The following is a 19,267-nucleotide window of genomic DNA, read 5'->3' on the forward strand; positions in this document are numbered from 1 at the left end:
TCTCATGACATTGGAGTCAGATAGGGACCAGGACTGAAGTCACTTGACCGCTTGTCCCGGGGCTGAGAAAAGAGTTTTGTGGTTTTGTTGGTTTTTAAGTATTTTTTTAGTTGTGGATGAAAACACAGCATCTTTATTTTTGCGAGGTGCTGAGGATGGAACCCAGTTCTCCAGACATGCGAGGCAGGTGCTCCACCATGGAGCCCCAGCCCCAGCCCCAGGGGAAACAGTTTTGCTGGGAGCTCATTCAGGAGGCTGTCGGCAGGAGGCCAACAGGCCCCACAGATGTCCTGCAGGACTGTGTGAGTGTCCTGAGGACCCTGGCAACTGGTTTTCCTCAGGGCGAGAGCTAGCCTTGTGATGGGGTGGAGACCAGGTCTTTGAGCGGCTAAGCCTGTGCTCTGGTGTAAGCTCCCCCGGGTCTTCTGCAATATTTTCTGGGTTACACAGTCAGCCCTGCTCACTGTGAGACCACGCAAGGATGTGAATGTCAAGGGTCAGGATTACTGCGCCTCCTTGCGGGGAATTTCATGCTTAGGATCTAACAGGATTGTTTTGGGCTGGGTACAGTGGTGCACACCTGCATTCCGGCAACTGTGGAGGCTGAGGCAGAAGGATTGCAAGTTGGAGGCCACCCTGGGCAATTTAGCAAAAACCCTTAGGAACTAAGTCTCAAAGATTTAAAAAAGGGACTGGGAATGGAGCTCTGAAGTACAGCTCCCCTGGGTTTTAAAAAAAAAAAAAAAGTCTGGGCTGGGGCTACAGCTCAGCTGGTAGAGCGCTTGCGTCCCATGCACAAGGCCCTGGGTTCCATTCCCAGCACCACAAAAAAAGAAAAAAAAAGGAAAAAAATTCTGGTTTGTGTTATTGTTGGTCTCTCTGAGGGGAACGCAGGACTTCGGCCTCAGGAGAACAGAGCTGCTGGTTGCTGGCTTCTTCCCTGTGCTCGGGAGGGGACTCAGGGCCACAGCATGTCAGGCCAGCGTTATACCTCAGAGCTGTGTCCCCAGCCTCTAGTGTCCTACTTCCCGCCACATCCCTCGTTCTTAGAGCAGGCTTAGAAAACATTTATTGAGCCGGTCGCAGTGGCACAGGCCTATAATTCCAGCCGCTCAGGAGCTGAGGCAGGAGGATCCCAAGTTCAAAGCCAGCCTTAGCAACTGTGAGGTTCTAAGCAGCTCAGTGAGACCCTGTCTCTAAGTAAAATACGAAACAGTGCTGGGGATGCAGCTCAGTGGCTGAGTACCCCTCAATCCCTGGTACCCCTCAATCCCTGGTATCCCCCCCAAAATAGGTCCCCTTTGCTTTAAGTGAGGGATGACAAAATCTAGCAGTGAGAGGCAGAAAGGGGAAGGTAGCCAAAATAAATGTCATTCACTCTTTATTCTTTTCCTTGTTTTCCTGTATTTATTGGGGCTCTTAAGGACAAAGCAGGGACTGAGACCAGCTTGTCCTCTGAACTCAGGGAGATGAGCTGGGGAGCCCAACAGGTCAACAAGGATACATATGGCGTTTAATACCCGCTGTGCCCTGGAGAACAGGAAGGCGGGCCCCTGTGGGTGTAGGGCACGCAGCTTAGGTGCCATGTGTCTGTCCTGGAAATCAGGTTGGGACTGAGACCTGGAGGAGGGCCTCTGGGCAGGGCAGAGACATTCCTGGCCCAGGAGGCAGCTCCTGCCAAGACCTGCAAGGCTGAGAAAACTCAAGAGCTGAGTTTTCTAAGCTATCTTTTTTTTTTTTTTTTTTTTTTTTTTTAGGGTGGGGGTACTGGGGATTGAACTCAGGGGCTCTCCACCACTGAGATACCTCCCCAGCCCTATTTTGCATTGTATTTACAGACAGCATCTCACTGAGTTGCTGAGGCTGGCTTTGATCCTCCTGCCTCAGCCTCCTGAGCTACTGGTATGATAGGCGGGTCCATCTGGCCCAAGCCATCTTAATGAGGGTAGTGGAAGGTTTTTTCGTTTTGTTTGCTTTTTGGAGTTTGTGCTTTTCGGCTTTTTTTTTTTTTTTAAGAGAGAGAGAGAGAGAGAAAATTGAGAATTCTAAATTTTTTTTTTTTTTTAATTTTTCGGTGGACATGATCTTTATTTTATTTGTATATGGTTCTGAGGATGGAACCCAGAGCCCCGCGCATGCCAGGCAAGCGCTACCGCTTGAGCCACATCCCCAGGTGGGGTGAGGGCCGCGGAGCGTTGAACCCCCATTTGGGACGAGCGGGACGTCTCGGGTTGTGAAGGGTCAAGCGGAGACGTGTGTGTGGCCACTGCAGACGCCAAGGGGCTTGGCCGCTGGTCCGGTGGATCTGTGCACTCCTGGGACTGACCCCTCGGCTATGCTCCGATTCCCCTGGGTCAGGACGGCCTCCTGAACCTTCCTGGGTTTAGAAAAGACGCAAATGACAACCTTCGCGCCGGTGCCCGTGGGTGCCCGTGCTGCCAACCCCTCTTCTCGGGCCACAGGTCCCCTTTCGGTGATGCGAAGAGGGCGAACGTAGTAGCTCCTGCCCAGGGAGCGCTGCACACCAGCCCCGACTGCCTTTGAACCTATTTCCTCCGCTCAGAGGATCTGCCCTGGCACCTCATTCTATGCTAGCATGCAGTAGGTGCTTAATAAATACCGGCTCAATGAATCTACTGCCCCCTGAGCCTTTTGAGGGAGGGGAATTCTAGCTTCATTTTACGGGGCAGGGAGAGGGGAATGCGGTAGGTCCAGGTCCTGGCTCAGGCGGGGGCCACTCCAACCTGGGTGGCTGGCCTAATTATCTGGACTCACACCCAGGATCCAGTGGGTCTCCGTTTTGGGAATGCCATGGCCTGTTAGAAGCACAGCTCGCTTGACATTTTGAGTTCCCAGGAGGCCTGTGCACCAGATTCCAGCCGGAAATGGCATCCTGGGTGTTGGAAGGTGTTCAGGTTCCAGGAGCGACAGGGCTTCCTTCAGTGCTCTGGGCCTGGGCCCCAGCCGAGGTTGCATGTTGTTTATGCAGCTCTTGTTCTAACCCAGAGCCCTCCGTTTTCTTCCCTGTTACCTTCCCCGCCTCATGTGGCCACATAATTGTGATCTGGTCACCCCATCTGCGGCCTCCCTCTCCTCCTTTGCCTGGCTTGGCTCTTTTTCTCTGCTGTTTCCTATTACACTCTGATGTCCGTGTGTCTTTCTTCCCTTCTCTGTCTCTTCTGCTTGGTCATTTCTGCCCGTCTTATTCTCTTCTCTTCCTGGTCCCCTCTGTCCTGCCATTACTGCCTGCTTTCCCTGTGTCCCCACCTGTCTGCCTGTCCTGGAACTCCTCACTTGGACTCCACCTACCAGTGGCGCTTGAGGCTACAAGCCTAAGGTAAGCCGGGGGCCCTCAGGAAGCACCCTGAGTCGGGGGAGTGCATCTGGGGGGCTGGCTGGGCACTGCTCTGATCTCCTCCCCCTTTCCAGTATCTCCAGCTCAAGAAGAAGCTAGAAGATGAGTTCCCCGGATGCCTGGACATTGTGAGTCTCGGGGATGTGGACGTGGAGGGCCCCTTGTCTGTCTGAGGGTCTGGTGCTGGTGGAGGTGGCTTAGCCCCACAGCCTTCAACCTCCCCCCTCACTTCCTGGGAAGGGGAAGCGTTTCCAAGAGGGCATCCCAGCGCCAATCTGTCCTCCCTGCTTAGTGCGGCGAGGGGACTCCCCAGGTCACCGGGTTCTTTGAAGTGATGGTAGCCGGGAAGCTGGTTCACTCCAAGAAGGTATATCTCTGTGTGTGTCTTGTTTGGGGGTCAAGTAGGGCTGGGGCGGAGGCTGGTGTGTGGGTCCCAGCTCGACCCTTTCTCTCTTTCCCCTCCCCAGAGAGGTGATGGCTATGTGGACACGGAGAGCAAGTTTCTGAAGCTGGTGGCTGCCATCAAAGCCGCCTTGGCTCAGGGCTAGAGTGCCCTGAAGGCAGAGGTGAGGGGCCCAGGCGGGCGCTGACCTGGGGCCAGTCTGCGAGATGGGGCATCCAGGTGTCCCCGGGGCAGGAGGAGTGGAAACAAGGTCTGGGTGGTGCAGGATGACTCCTGAGCTGGCGGTCGGCTGAGGGCTGCCCTCAGCAGCTCTCCTGGCTTTGGAATAGAAGGTACTAAAGAGACACTCTGGATTTTGTCCCTTTGTCCAATGAAAGACCCCCGTATCCCTGTCCAAGGAGAATCACACGAAACACTGGCTGCAAAAGCAAGAGGTTGGTTTATTGGGACACAGGCGCCTGCGGGTGCCCAGCAGAACCTCAGCCGGAGCTTTGGTGAACTGGCACACCGGGCTTGGGGATACAGAGATTTTTATAGGGTTTGGGACAGGTTTCGCGGGCGCGGGAAGCAACAGGTTTCTTATTGGTTTGTTTAAATCTAGCATATAGGCCACCTAGGGGGTACAGGTCTGCATTCCAAAAACCACAGGTCTGCATTCTATTCTTTCTGTTCCTGCTTATCTGTTCCGGTTTATTCATTCATGCCTCAGGATGCGGGTGCTCTGTTCTTCAACGGGTTGTCCAGAGAGCATGCCTGGCGCCTGAACCTGTTTATGGCCTGTCTGGTATCTTGGTTTCATATCTTGGCCTTAGGTAACTGGGCTGACTGGGCTAGGGTCTTTCATTCCCCCCTTTTTCTTTATCATGGATAGAATCTTATATCCATTGTCCTGTGTTTTCCCGGAGTCATTCTCAGCATGGCCTCCATTTTAGATTTCACTCGATATTAGACCCGATTTACCTAACTACACTGACTACCTAACTTTAAATCTGGCTTCATTCCCCCCTCTAATTTGGGAACTCCTTACTGCTGTAAGGAAAGGGGGCGAAGATCTTTCTGGCTTCTTCAGGCTGACAAAAAGGGGCGATGTTGGGGCAAGCAGTTTGGAGTCCCCTTTAAAAATCGGGTCTATCGAGTGGTCCATGATAGGCTGGAGGGCCATTTGAGTGATGGGTGGTCTATAAGAGAAACAAGAATTCATTAGTACTGAAACCATATTGATGCACCAATAAATCCCATAGCACAGGAATATGCCAATGAGTATGATGGCAAAGACAAAGACTAACAATGTTTTCCACCAGGAAGTACCAAGAACCAGAAGCTAAGATATTGTTTCCATGATAAAGTTGCTGAGGACATGGCTTCTATCTGAGCATGTAAATCTTTAAGGATATTTGTCACATTGCCAGAATTATCAGGATGTAAACACAACATTTAACTTTTAGGGTTACAGTTGTCCTTCCCTTAAGATATAGTTTAATAATTAAATATCATCTGATCTTGCAAGATCCTTTTACTAGTATGACCTGTGTCTAATAGAGAAATCTTTAATTCTGTTACTTAGGGCTGGATAACCATACTAGCAAACATCAAGCCTACCTGTGTTGGTTAGAAATAAAGGCCTTAGACTAAAACTACTCTAGCAGTCCCTTTGACAGTTATCAGGCATTCCTACCTAAGAGTCTCTTTTGCAGCCTCCAGTTTACTTATTGTGGAGGTTACATTTAACTATTATTATCATTTAAAATGTCTAGAAACAGCTGTGTTTTTGGCTTTGACTGTCTTTGCTAAGTGTTTAAGATGAAGCAAGTCAAACTGACTTCTGTTTCTACCTATTGTTAACAGTCAGCCTCCTGGGAGTCCTCGGGAACTTCACAGCAGCTTCTCAGTTCTGCTAGTGCCATTTGCGCAAGGATGGGTCCAGGCCTTGCTTGACCTCGTGGCTTCCCTCGGAAGCATCAGGGATGTCTCCCTTTCCTGATGACCCTCCTCTTCACAGCAAATGCACTGATTGGCTTTCTGTCCTCCACTGGTCTCATTAATCTCCCTGATCAGGAGGTTATGTGGCCTAGAGTTGCAAAGCCCTTTGGAGAAGTCCCCTATCCCTGATTTAGACTGACTCAGAGGGCAAGAGCCAAATATTGGTTTTCTTGGCCCTTTAATTTAGCTTTAATTTTAAAACTTAATCTTAAACATCTAGCAAATAAGTTTCAACAGCCTTATACTAAGTACTGGGCTTTAGTACTTATCTCTCTATCCTGTAGGTGATAACTCATTATCTTAAATCAACCCAGGTTGTGTGTTCTTAAATCAGTACCTCTGCAAAACATTAACAGGCAATCTTTAAGCCATTTATAAGAAAACTACAAGATAAAATTATCAAGAGTAAAAACATTTAGTTCATATACTAGCTACCTTGAATTCTGGCAGAGTTATACATTATAATCCCCTGTTTGAGGTCCTGGCAATCGTGACAAAAACCAACTTTTGACACAACCTTAAATGCACTGAAATCTGGCCTACTTCTTTCATGGTCACTTTCACATGAGATGGGACATACAGCCTTATCCCAAGTGAGGCGGGGCTCATCATAAGTCTTAAATTCTGAAGCTGATCTTTGCTTTTTAGACATCATTTTACAAAGCATAAATTGTTGCTCAAATTTACATGAATATTAGCTAACACAATATAATATCACATCTAAAACATGAATTAAAGAAAAGCTGAAAGCTTTTAACTTTTTGTAGAGAAGTAGCAAAGTACTTTTGTTTTGCAATAAAACCTTTACATAGATTAGATTAGGCTCTCATTAACTTAAAAATACATCTAAATTGTATCTCAGTGTAAAAAGTAACATGGAACATCACATAACTTATTGATAACAAGTCCAGTTATAGAACACAAATGATATAAATAAATTTCCAACATGTTTTTCTTTTAAGCCTAAAATTACCATACAGTTTTAGAATACCAGGTTGATATAATGCTCTTTCTAAAGCTTCTACCTTACAGATTTGTATACCTGGAAGATATGAACACATTAATAACACCATAATTACATTGATGATTTTATATTAACCAAATTTAGCTTTTAAAGAAATAACACAATTCTCTAAAACAACAGCACTTGTTTAACCAGCTGTTTAATTTCTTTAAGATTACTTTGCTCAAAAACTTACATTTATAACCAACTTGCACAGACCTTCTTTATCACTTACTTAAACTCCTATCCAGAAACACACTTTCCCTCTATTAAATCCATACCTAGAACCTTCTAGTTTTTCTTTTTTATTTGTTAACCTCCTTCTGTTCACATTTTGAAACAATACCTGTAAACCTTTGAATCTAATCAGATTATTTCATAGACATCAACATTTTATTAGGGCCTTTTTGAACACCTAGAAAAACTTATAAGCTTAATTTTAAAGACATCTTTCCTTTCATCTGTTTACCCAATTTAAATTGAACCATTTGAATCACGTGAATCAAAGATATTTGGATCCATTTTTTTAAAATTTTTCATGAGCGCTCCTCATCTGTCAATTGTTATATCACTGCAGGATATATGGACATATACACATACAGACATACCGACATACAACACGTAACACAAGTGTAACACATAACACAATGGTGAAGGCCTTGCAGCTTTCTCAGGTGAAATCTCATTGCAATGTTAAAAAAACTTCAGTTGATCAAAAATAGAACTTATCAGAAAAACATTAACTTGTCTGTAGGAACAAAATCATGAGCTCAAAGAAAAAAATAAAAATACAGAATCTAAGAAAAAAAAACAAAAATCCTAAAAAATTGACCGGCCAGTAATTAAAACAAAAATCCTAAAAAATTGACCGGCCAGTAATTAGTAAATGCCATACAATTTACTCTTTGGTTTAATCTAGTTTGAGTTCAGGTAAAAGACACCTTTACTTTTTTTTTTTTCTTGGGCCTGAGCTCCAAGCTGCTTCTGTTTGCATATCAGCTTGAGCCCTGGCTGAGGTCTGGAAGGAACTGGGAAAACCGGAATTCTTGAGCAGAAACTTTATGCCTAAGGCATTTTAACCATAAGTCACAATTTATCTTCCTACACTAGAAAAACTTGCTCACACAAAACTGAAAATAGGATCTTTCTTGATAATATAAAAGCCACCATCAGAAGAAGTTCCTTCAGGATCATTAAGCTACTTTCTTTGTTCTGAAGTTCCTAAAGTAGTATTAAGTTACATTAAATCACCGGGAAAAAAAAAAAAAAAATCCACACACTACCATGTATATCTAAAATTAAGCTTTGAAAATTTCCAAGACTGTTGCTAATAAATGTCATTTCAATAAGCCAGACCAACATTTTAATCTAACATTTTTTAAAAATCTTACACACTGAGAGAAACAGATACCAAATCATAATTTACTATCCTTGCCCAAATCAATGCACTGTATACCTAGTGAAATCTCCTTAGGCTACCTACTTCAAAGATTGATAAAAAATATAACTGAATGATTGGGAGTTACTTGCCAACTTGGAAGTAGAGTTCTTTTAATTTTTTATCCTAAGTATTTAAGTTCTCTGGTATGAATTATCTGAAGTCTTAAACTAAACAATTACTTAAACCCAACTTTTAACTGCAAGATTGTGCAATGCTTCAGAAACCCATTCAGATACCAGATTGTTACAAAAAAGCACATTTAGCCAAAATCATCCCCAAGAAACAATCTATAACCTTTAAAACAGACCAGATAAGAAAATATCTCTCCAGGTTTTGAACCTTCATTTAATTATGACTCCTATCAGTGGCACCTTAGATTTCCCATGAGTGGACCAGATGTTCTCACATAGGGTCTCAGTGTGACTGACTTTACTGCATTTAGGTGGAGTAATCTTTACAGTGCAGAGAAAGAATGAGGAAATTTCCCTAAAGCAAAAAAGGCTCTGGCAGCTGCTGGGAATTCCTCAGTTTCCCCTTTCACTTGCAAGATTAGCTCCTTTGAATAGATCCAATTCCAGGCAATCTGGTTTATCTCCTAACCTTCCAGTAGAGTCAGTTTTTAATCTGCTTTAGGTCTTAAAGGGGGAAGGGTGTATGTACTTTGATCGGCCCAAATTTTTCTCTTGAGAATTGCTAACATTTCTGACCCGCGAAGGAAGGGGAGCATCCAGGAGGTATGGATGCGGGGTTGGAAGTGTTGCCAGCCCATACGGAGGCAAATGTGATTGGGGCTTTCCCTCAGTGCCATTCATCTACCGATCACCCTAGATACCCCTGAGGGCTGTCGGGAGGGGGCTCAAGAGAAAGGAACCTTTGGAAACGTCTGAGAGTAGCCCAGACCGGGATTCCGCAGTTGTTCCAAACTCCTTCCTCCACCTCCACGCATCCGAGGCAGATCGGGATTAGGGACACTGTGTACTCACGCCAATTGCTCTCCAGGCCCAGAAAGAAAAGTTTTGGAAGCGGCTTTGGCAGAACCCAACATGCCTGCTCTGTACCGAACAGGTGATTGAGAGCTGCCTAGGCCGAGAAACCTCTCACCCGAGTCTTGTAGAGTGGCGGCTGCACTAGTTGCGTTTAAGTAGCCGACGGGTGCCCACCTTACCCTCCAGAAAGAGAGAGAGAAAGATGCATCTCAAACAGACATGGGGTGTGTGCACTTACCTCGGTGTGGAATCCCCGTCTGGGACAGAATTTATGACTGAAAGTTCAGCTCCCATCCCCAAAGCCAATTAATGCCAATTTAATAATGAGGACCGGGTTTTGAGAAAAGTTAAAGCAAGATATCAAAGTTCTTAGATCCCCAGCAGGTATTCCTTAACCGCAGCGGGTGTACTCAGGCCAACTATGGGAAGAAAAGAAAACACTGCTTCCCTAATCTTGCTTACAATTTAGATTAAAATCTAGCTAAAATTATCTCCACACCTCTAAGGCAGATTAGAATTTGGGACTCTGCATCGGTTCAAAGTAAAACAATGCCATCACACTTAACTGGATTCAGAGTCCAGAGTGCTCACCATTGCACTTAACAGAGACACAGACAAAAAGACACACAGAGACACACACAAAGACATAGATTCCCGTTTCAGATTGTCAAAAAAATGAAAATGGGTGCTGGCCCCAAGCCGACTGGGGCCTTCTCTTCAGACAAACGGATTGGGAGAGCATCCCCCTCAGATTGGGTCTGACAACCCCAGATTGGGAGATTAGTTCTCTTGCCAGGGTGTTGGGGTGGAGACAGACAGGACAACAGAAACAAAAACACAGAATTCGCAGCACGGCCACAGAATTCGCAGTGCGTCGTGGATTGCTACCCAGAAACTAAAGGCTCAGGCGGATTGTGGATCCGTCAGCTACAAAATACTTTACCAAATACTTCACAGAATACTTTACTACAGACAATCCACTCGGAACACAGAAAGGGGCTGGGGACGTCTCCCAACCATGGGGGATGGACCCGGAGGGTTATTGGTGGCTGGATCTACTTGTTCTTCTTCTTCCTCCGAGGAAACCTGGATGGAATCAGGAGCTGGTACGGGTTGGGGCTGATAGGGTGGGGGTGGGGTAACGATGTAGGGTCAGAGTGTCCCTGAGGACCTTGGATGAAAACCTGGGACTACACCTGTAATATAAGATCTAGGTTAAATGTACCTTCTTTTGGCCAACCCACATTGAGTGTTGGCCATTCTGCAGTACAAAGTGTTATCCATTTTTTTTCTTCTTGACTTCTACCGAGAGGTTATCTGCCCAATTCCGGACGTCCTGCCAATGGTTGAAGGTGAGACTCAAAGGGGTTGTGATTGATTGCCCCATGTTAATTTTAGATGAGGAGATAGAATACAGAGACGGAAACAATAACACAATAATCACAATAACACTACAATCAGATCGAATAGAAAGAGCGCCGCCCAAATTCAAAACAAATGGCTTAGGCGGAGCAGAAGCCCCACCGCTGCCTACAAAACCAAATGGCTTAGGCGAAGCAGGAGCTTCGCTGCTGCCTACAAAGACCAAATGGCTTAGGCGAAGCAGGAGCTTCGCCGCTGCCTACAAAGTGCTCCCCGGGACGTCTCCCGGGGTGGCAGGGGAGAAGTCCGAGTTCGTCAACTCCTTCTCAAGCTGCCCAAAATACAAAGCGACTACGCGTAATCGTACAAATGCAGCGCATAGAAACAAAGTATCAGCCAAGAGTTACAAACATTACAGACATAGAAGTGACACCAGACAACACGACAAACACGACATGAGCTGGCCAGCTTACCTCCCAGTGATGCCGGTGGTCCTAGGGCAGGGATCCGGATGGGGGGGGCTATCTCGGTGGGACCTCCAATGAAAGACCCCCGTCCAATGAAAGACCCCCGTATCCCTGTCCAAGGAGAATCACACGAAACACTGGCTGCAAAAGCAAGAGGTTGGTTTATTGGGACACAGGCGCCTGCGGGTGCCCAGCAGAACCTCAGCCGGAGCTTTGGTGAACTGGCACACCGGGCTTGGGGATACAGAGATTTTTATAGGGTTTGGGACAGGTTTCGCGGGCGCGGGAAGCAACAGGTTTCTTATTGGTTTGTTTAAATCTAGCATATAGGCCACCTAGGGGGTACAGGTCTGCATTCCAAAAACCACAGGTCTGCATTCTATTCTTTCTGTTCCTGCTTATCTGTTCCGGTTTATTCATTCATGCCTCAGGATGCGGGTGCTCTGTTCTTCAACGGGTTGTCCAGAGAGCATGCCTGGCGCCTGAACCTGTTTATGGCCTGTCTGGTATCTTGGTTTCATATCTTGGCCTTAGGTAACTGGGCTGACTGGGCTAGGGTCTTTCACCAGGAAACAGTGACTATCTGTGACTGTCAGCCCAGGTTACAGGCACATTTGGAAACACAGCTCCTGTGCTCAGTATTTTCAACCTGATCATCAGTTATCAGACCCTGAACCTGAGACTTTTCCAGAGTGGGCCCACAAACACTTTAAGAAACTAACTGACAAAGAATGTTCTAGAAACTGACACTAACTCTAGAAGTGATCACCTGCCCCAGAAGGGACTCCCTTCTCCCCCAGAGCAATGTAGAATCAAATCCAGAACCAGCTGTCAGCATATCCTGAACCCAGGCACCCCTTCCCACAGCTGCAAGGAACTGTGCAGACCAGTTCCCAAACTGGAGGACTGATAACTAGTTCCCTATGTCCTCTGAGCCAGGTAGTTCCTTCCAGCCCAGCCCCTTCTAGAACACATAGCCCTTTCCATAACCCTCTGGAACATGGACTGCTTTCCAGAGCCTCTTGAGTTTGGTTTCAGTTTCCTCAAGTACATTCCAGATGAGCTGCAAACCCCTTCTCATCCAGGACTGGGCACCATTCACCAGTGCAGACCAGGGCTAAGTTCTGGTTTTGGGGACAGCCCTTCCCCGACCCACCTATACTAGAGACTGAGCCTAGGGCTGCTCCACTGAGCTTCAGCCTCAGCCTTTGATTTCAAGACAGGGTCTGGCCAAGTTGCCAAGCCTGGCCTTGAACCTGCGATCCTCCCCCCAAGTCACAGGGATTGCGGGTGTGCACCACCTTCCTGCTCCAGAGCAGTGAGGCCACTCTGAATTTGGACCTGCAGATCTAAAGTAGTGACTACAGAAGGACAGTGGCATCCTCCCTCCTGTGTGGGTCTGACATGAAGCACCCCCACCCCCACATTGGAAACGAATTTCTTGGTTCCACAGTGGCTGAGGGACGGTGGGTGGTGCCACGCAGCGGGATTTGACGGGAACTCTGTGGAGTGCTCAGCTCTGACTAAACCCGCCTCCAGTCAGCACTGGCAGAGGCTCCCTTGGATTCCAGGGGGTGAGTCAACAGATGACTCATCTCCCATAAAGGAAAGTGGGTTTGCCTAAGGAAGAAAGGGGGGGAGGCAAGTCTGTGAAGAGGGACTGTTTTTTTTGTTTGTTTGTTTGTTTTGGTGCTGGGGGTGGAACCCAGGGCCTGCCACCTGCTGAGCACATGCCCTGCCCCAGGGCCACTGCCTGCCCCTGTTTGGCAGTGCTGTGGCTCTAGTTTTCAGGACCCTTGGAAGGATTCAGAAGAACTCCAGCAGCTGTTCTGCATGGTTCCAGGTTACCTAGGGAGGGGCAGAGGGCAGGGGTCGCCAGGCAGGAGCTTGTGCCCTGTCCCCCAGACAGATGCAGGCTGATTGTGCCAGCTGCCATGTTGACGAGATGGGTGAAAACACGCCCCAGTTCTTGCGCTGCAGGGGCTCGCTGGCACCATCGCGTCCCAGCTTTTTACAGGGGACTGTGCATACACAGGGCTGGCCTTGTCTCCAGGCCCTCCAGAATTTAAGCTGAGGCCACACTCCCAGAGCCCGCGACACCAGCAGTGTTAGCACAGGTGGCTGTGGTTGAGCGAGGCTGAGGCAAGAGGGTTGCAAGTTCCAGGCCCACCTCAGCAACTTGCCAAGATCTTGTTTTGAAAATAAAAAATGAGAAAAAGATGGGCAGGGGGTGCAGGGATAGGAGTGTGGCTCAGTGGTAGAGTGCCCCTGGGTGCAATCCCCAGGACCAAAGGAAAACTTTCCCTGAATCTGTGTGTTAACCAGGTGGTGCACACCTGCAATCCCAGCAATTCAGGAGGCTGAGGCAGGAGAACCACAAGTTCGAGGCCAGCCTCAGCAATGTGGCACGACCCCTGACTCAAAGACTAAAAGGGGCTGGGGATGTGGCTCAGTGGTAAAGCACTCCTGGGTCCATTTCCCAGTATCAAGAAACAACCCCACGTGTGAGTTGCGGCGGGCTCTGGAGATGGGTTTGGCTCTGGGCCACCAGACTTTCTGTAGGCCAGCAGGTGGCTGCCCATCACCTCTCCACAGGCTCAGTGAGAGCTGGCCCTCAGCCGGTCCCTCCCTGTGCACCCTGTTTCCCTGGGCCTGCAGCTCTGTGTACCCTTGTCACGCTGACCTGGACCTACAACCTGCTGCCCACTCCGCCTCTTCTCTCCACAGTCCAGGGACCTTGGCCCAGCCCCGCTCAGCAGACGCTCCATGACAGGAAGGACTGAAATGTCTCTGGGACGCCTGGTCTTTTCTCGATGTCCTTGCAGCCTCTGGGTCGGGGCCTAGTCGACACCCTTGGTCTTTGCCTCTGAGTGGGGTGAGGTGTTTCCTCCAGAAGCCACGCCCACACAGGTGGTCTCATGCCTGTCACGGGGTCACCAAGAGAGCCCACACTTCCCTGCCCCCACATGCCCTGCACCCCCCACCTCCCCTCTGCTCCTGGAGGAGGCCTGTCCCTCGCCTTCCTCAGGGGAAGCTGTGGGGCCGGGTGGGTGCAGCCCTTCCCAGGCCAATAAACAGTGGGTGAATCCAACAGCAGAGCCTCATCTGTCCTCGCGTCCTGTCTTTCCCCTGGAGCCCCTCCAGTCCCCTGATGCTTTGCTGATGACAGGTAGGCACTTTATAGCAGAGGAGGGGACAGGTCAACATGACGCTAACAGATCCCTGCTCCACCATCCTTTGTTCCATAGGAATCTGTCTGGCTCCGAATTCTTTTTCGGTAGCAGACCTTGAACCAGTGGGCACTTGACTATGGAGCCCCATCCCTAGCCCTTTTTGAAAAAAATTGAGACAAGGGTCTCCCTGAGATGCTTAGGGCCTTGCTAAGTTGCTGAGGCTGCTTTGGACTCGCAATCCTCCTGCCTCTGCCTCCTGTGTATTCTGTGTGTGGTTTGCTGGGGTTGCTGTCACAATACCACCACTGGGACTAAAGTCACAGAAATGCCTTGTCTCACTTGGAGGAGGCTGCAGGCCTCTCCTGGGCTGGCAGAGGCCACTGGGCTGTGTCCTCACATGACCTTTCCTCTGCTCACTGTTGGTGTCTGTCCACTTGTAAGGAAACCTGTCGTGATGGGGGTCCCTTTATCCCCACCTTGAAAACCTTATTGCCTCTGACTTTCCATCCGGGCACCTTGGCTTCAGGAGGCTGAGGCAGGAGGATTGCCTCAGCAATTTAGCAAGGCCCTGAGCAACTTGGGGAGACCCTGTCTTGAAATAAAGTGCTGGGGTGTGGCTCAGTGGTTGAGCACCCCTGGGCTCAATCCCTGTTACCAGAAATAAATGAATGAACTCTCCAAAGCCTGTCCCATGCTGAGGTGCTGGGCTTGAGCACAGGCCGTGTTCAGGGGCCAGTGGGGCCCACTGGGAGTGCCTCTCCCCTGAGTCCAGTGGGTCGTGGTTCCTCCTCCAGCTGCAGGTAGCAGAGCTGGTTCAGACTTCTGGGTTGAAGGTCAGGAAGGGCCCTCTGGTCAGTTCCTCCAGGGACCTGCAGCTGTGTTGGTGACCAGTGGCAGGCATGAGACCACCTGTCAAGCCATGCACAGCCCTGACCAGGCTGCTCCCCAGGTGGCAGGAGGTGCAGGTGGCACTGTGGGCATTGTGTTCAATTCTATTATAATAATGATGTGCTCAGATAATAGCCCCTCTTTTTAGAGGGCCAAATTAATATTAGTGTATGTACCGCTTCTCAAGGAGTTGACTTCAAGAAGCCTAATAATTTTAAAATTTATAGCATTTAATTTTTTGCATATATTTTTAGTTGTAGTTGGACACAATGCCTTTGTTTTATTCATGATCGAACCCAGTGCATCACACGTGCTTGGCAACCAGTCTACCACTGAGCCACAGTGCCAGCCCCAGCCTCTAATTTTAAAGTGTTTCACTTCCCTGTGGTGGTTGATATTAGGTGTCAGTTTGCTCCCTCTAAGGGTACACACGTGGCTGGCAAACACTACTTCTGGAATAGCTGTGTGATGTTTGTGGCATTTGAACTGTGGACCAAGGGAGGAAGACCTGCCCTCAGTGTGGCTAGGGACCAGCTGAGGGCAAAGGAAAACAAAAAAGTAGAGGAAACATGTATTTGCAATCTCCCCTGGAGCTGATGCCCTCCTCCTGCCCTTGGAACTCAGAACTCCACATCTACCCTCAAGACTCAGGACTTGTGCCAGCAGCTGTCCAGCTTCTCAGGACTTGGTCTTGGATGGAGATTATACCCTGAGTTTTAATGCACATAAGAACTTTGCACCTGGTACTTGAGACACTCCCAACGCCACCCCCAGTACTGGGGAGTTACCAATATTCAGGTGCCACAAGAAATCAAACATGTACTCAAAATTTTGAGGGTGGGCAGGGCCGAGGTTGTAGTTCAGTGGTGGAGCACTTGCCTAGCTTAGATCCTCAGCACCAAATAATTTTTTTTTTTAAATGGATGGGCAAAGCAAATTTTACATTGCCAGAAGGGGGCGCTACAGGAACCTGGATGGCAAGTAAGCCTGGGCAGGCAGTCCTCCTGCTCATACCCCAATGCAGGGCTGCTCTTAGCCCCAATTGGAGGAGCTCAGAAGTACAAAAGACATGATTGGCTACTTTAAATATTGGGATGGGCTATTATTTAAATGGTCACAGTTGGACCCAAGGAAGGCTGAACACTGTACTGTGAAAATGAACCACCATTTTCTGTTTCTCAAATGATTGAACCCAGGGCTCCATGCACGCTAAGCAGGCACTCCACCACTGAACTACGTCCCCAGCCCTGAGACATTGCACCTGGACTGAGAGTTCCACCATTGCCATCAGTGGTTCTGGGCCTTTTAGACTTAGACTGGGCCCCTCTACCAGAATCCCAGGTCTCCAGCCTGCAGAAGGTCTATGTGGGAATCCTCCTAATTAGAAAGTCAATTCCCTTTGTAAACCCTCCCCACACAGCTACACCTATATGTAGGTTTTTCTATTTTATCTATTTCCATCTCCCAGAAGATCCTTGACTAACACAGCTCCCAAGCACCTTGTGTTGATAGGAGTTATGATTAAAACTGAGGAAAACTTAAAAAACACATCACACAAGCACACAGCTTATCAGCCCCAAGAGATCTTGTCATCACACATCACAGAGCCCCAGGAAATCTCTACTGCAACCCAGGAAAGTTTGAATTTCATAAACCTCATGAAAATGCCTCTTCCAGACCCTTAGCAGAGATGTTTTTTTAAAAAAAATTTTTTATGTGGTGCTGAGGATCAAACCCAGGGCCCTGCACACTACGGAAATGCTCTAGCCACTAGAGATCATTATCTGGATCATGGAAAACCTACTTCCAGTCAAAGTCCTCCCATGGAGAACCAGGGCCTGCACTTCTCTGCAAGGCAGGTGCAGCCCAGCCATCCTGTGGATGACCTCATTGAAACCCTTCAGAAACCTTTTGCAATAAGCAGCACTATCACTATGTTCCAAAAAAGAAAAAGAAATATATGCAAGGGTCTTCACTCAGTGCTTATATTAATGAGAGTTTAGTCTTTATCCCCAATGCCAATCTAATAATGAGGACCCAGTTTTGAGAAAAAAAGTTTTACTACTTTGCAATCAAAGGAGAAGGAAGGGAAGGAAATGCACCCAGGAACACCCACTCCTAGACTGGAAACCCAGACACTCCCAGGTGACTCATAACAGGTGATGAATAGTAGCCAGAGAGAGGACCTGAGGGACCTGTGGAATGGGGCAGGTGCAGGAGCCCCATCCACTCAGAAATCTCCTGGACCTGATTCATCTGTGTCTCCAAGGTCACGGTGCTCAGGTGCTGCAGTGGAGAGTCTCCTCAAGGCTTCTTCTAGTTCCGCTTCATCTCGGGGCCAGGAACTGTCCTGGGCATAGCCCTGGAATTTCCCAGGGGCCTCAGGCCGAATTTTCCAGGTGTGGTCACGTTTGCAGGATGGGCATATAAGAAAGTATGTGGTCCAGGATGCGCCTATACAGATTGTGGGGTTGCTGCATGGGCAGGAGGGCTTGGGGGGGCGTCCAAATGAATTTTTCAGACGATAAAATCTCTGGGGAGACAAAGAGGACATGGAAATATGTAAGAGGGAGTTCTCACACCTGCCTGGGCCCCAGGTGGAAGGTGCATGTAGGGGGCGGCGCTGGAACAGGGCATGTGCTTCTAATCCAGAGGTCTGCAGGGCTGCAACAGGATGGTGCGCTCCAGGCCACCCTGGGTAATGCAATATAAGGGCAGGGTGCTGGCTGGGTGGTGGGGAGCTGGTCTGACACTGGGAGCCAAGGCCCTGGGTTCTGTGCCCAGCTCTGCAAAGAGAACCAAAACACAGAGGTCCCTTGGTCTCTGGAGATCAAAGGCAAGGAGGAGATACCCAGGGACAGGACCCAGAGCCCAGTGATGGGGGGACTCTGCCAGGGGCTCCTCGGGTTTAGAGGGTGCTGGGGTCTGGGTCCTGAAAGGGCACCTGGCAACAGCCAGTAGGCAGGCAGGGCCTCCCCTGCCGGGGCAAGGTAGGGGTGAGTGGAGGAGTCCCACCTGTACTTGTTGCTCCTCTAGGCCTAGGCGGGAGGCCAGGGCCTGCAGGGTACTGTTGGATGGAAACGGGTACTTCCTGACATACCTTTCCAGTCTCCTCCTGCTCCTTGCTGAGGGTCAAAGTAGTCCGCTTTGATGCAGACGGGCCTGGGAGAAAGAAGAAAATCAGAGAAGCCCCACAGACCATCCCCAGCCACCCCCCCCCCATTGACACTGCCCTGCCCTGGGCCACAGGGACTCAGCTGGTAAGGTGGGCGGCAGCACAGTGGACAGGAAGTGACACCTGGACCAGCCCCAGGGTCAGATCTGGCTTCCGCCTTCCAGCCCAGCCCTGCCCCTCGCCAGCTTTGAGATGGGCCTGGAAAGGGCTGCTGTGCTCTCAGGACCCTCGGCCCAGGGGGGCAGGCCAGGAAGGGCCCTCACCCCAGAGCACTGGGCCTGGCCTCCCGCCTGCTCTGCCCACCCCAGCCTCTGCACTCCCCATCCCAGGGCTAAAGGCACTTTCGGGGGCCACTGGGCCCAAGCTCTGCTCAGGCACCAATGCACATCTTCACCTCAGAGTCCACATCTGAGCCCGGTGTGGGGTCCTTGCCTGTAATCCCAGGGGCTTGGAAGGTGGATGGAGGAGGAGTTCAAAGCCAGCCTCAGCAAAAAGGGGTCTGAGACCACAGGGAAATGCACTCTGGGCTTTAACTCATGGCCTGACAGCACTCAGCCCCAGACTGCTCCCTCCCCAGCCAGGTCACAGAGCTTGGTAAACTGCCCTCAGGCTCAGAAACCAGGAGCTGGTTTGAAGGTAATTAGGGCCTGCCTCAAACTCCCTGAGACTTCCTCCCATAATGAGCCTTCATTCATGAAGCCTGTGCTTTGAATGGCGCACGCTCGTCCCAAACAAGAGGCCCCCTACTCTCCAGGAACTCCCTCCTGGACGCCTCTTCAGAGACAGCCCATCTCCTGTGACATCCCTTCCAGCACAAGCCCCGGCTGCGCCCAACTAGCTCACCCATCAGAAAGTGAATTCTTTCACTCTCAGGCATGGCAGGGTTCTCTGGGTCCCTGGGAGCCATTTCCTCCACCACAGCGAAGTCTCTTCTCATCCTGTCCATGGCAGCAGAGGCTCCTGTCAGAAGAATGGGACCAAACCCTCAAGACCCCGGGCTTAAATAGCCCCCCTGCAGGCTGGCCCAGCCCTCC

General features: G+C 49.3%; 1 protein-coding gene and 1 pseudogene across 2 annotated transcripts; one reads left to right on the top strand and one right to left on the bottom strand.

Annotated features, from left to right (window-relative positions):
• Positions 1-2,398: 2,398 nt before the first annotated feature.
• On the top strand, positions 2,399-14,088 carry LOC144371122 (uncharacterized; annotated as a pseudogene). Its single transcript, XR_013431238.1, has 6 exons — positions 2,399-2,473; positions 3,152-3,337; positions 3,430-3,483; positions 3,648-3,722; positions 3,823-3,921; positions 13,725-14,088. The product of XR_013431238.1 is annotated as an uncharacterized LOC144371122 (transcript).
• Positions 14,089-17,099: 3,011 nt separating this feature from the next.
• Positions 17,100-19,204, bottom strand: LOC144371048 (uncharacterized). The gene is made up of 3 exons (XM_078033259.1): positions 19,077-19,204; positions 18,159-18,220; positions 17,100-17,591 (listed from the first exon to the last, which is right to left on the bottom strand). The coding sequence occupies exons 1-3, from the start codon at positions 19,177-19,179 to the stop codon at positions 17,289-17,291; spliced, it is 468 nt and encodes a 155-aa protein (XP_077889385.1). The 5' UTR covers positions 19,180-19,204; the 3' UTR covers positions 17,100-17,288.
• Between the last annotated feature and the right edge of the window lie 63 nt (positions 19,205-19,267).

Source organism: Ictidomys tridecemlineatus, chromosome 15 (genome assembly GCF_052094955.1).
Source record: "Ictidomys tridecemlineatus isolate mIctTri1 chromosome 15, mIctTri1.hap1, whole genome shotgun sequence".
Classification (NCBI taxonomy): Eukaryota; Metazoa; Chordata; class Mammalia; order Rodentia; family Sciuridae; genus Ictidomys; species Ictidomys tridecemlineatus.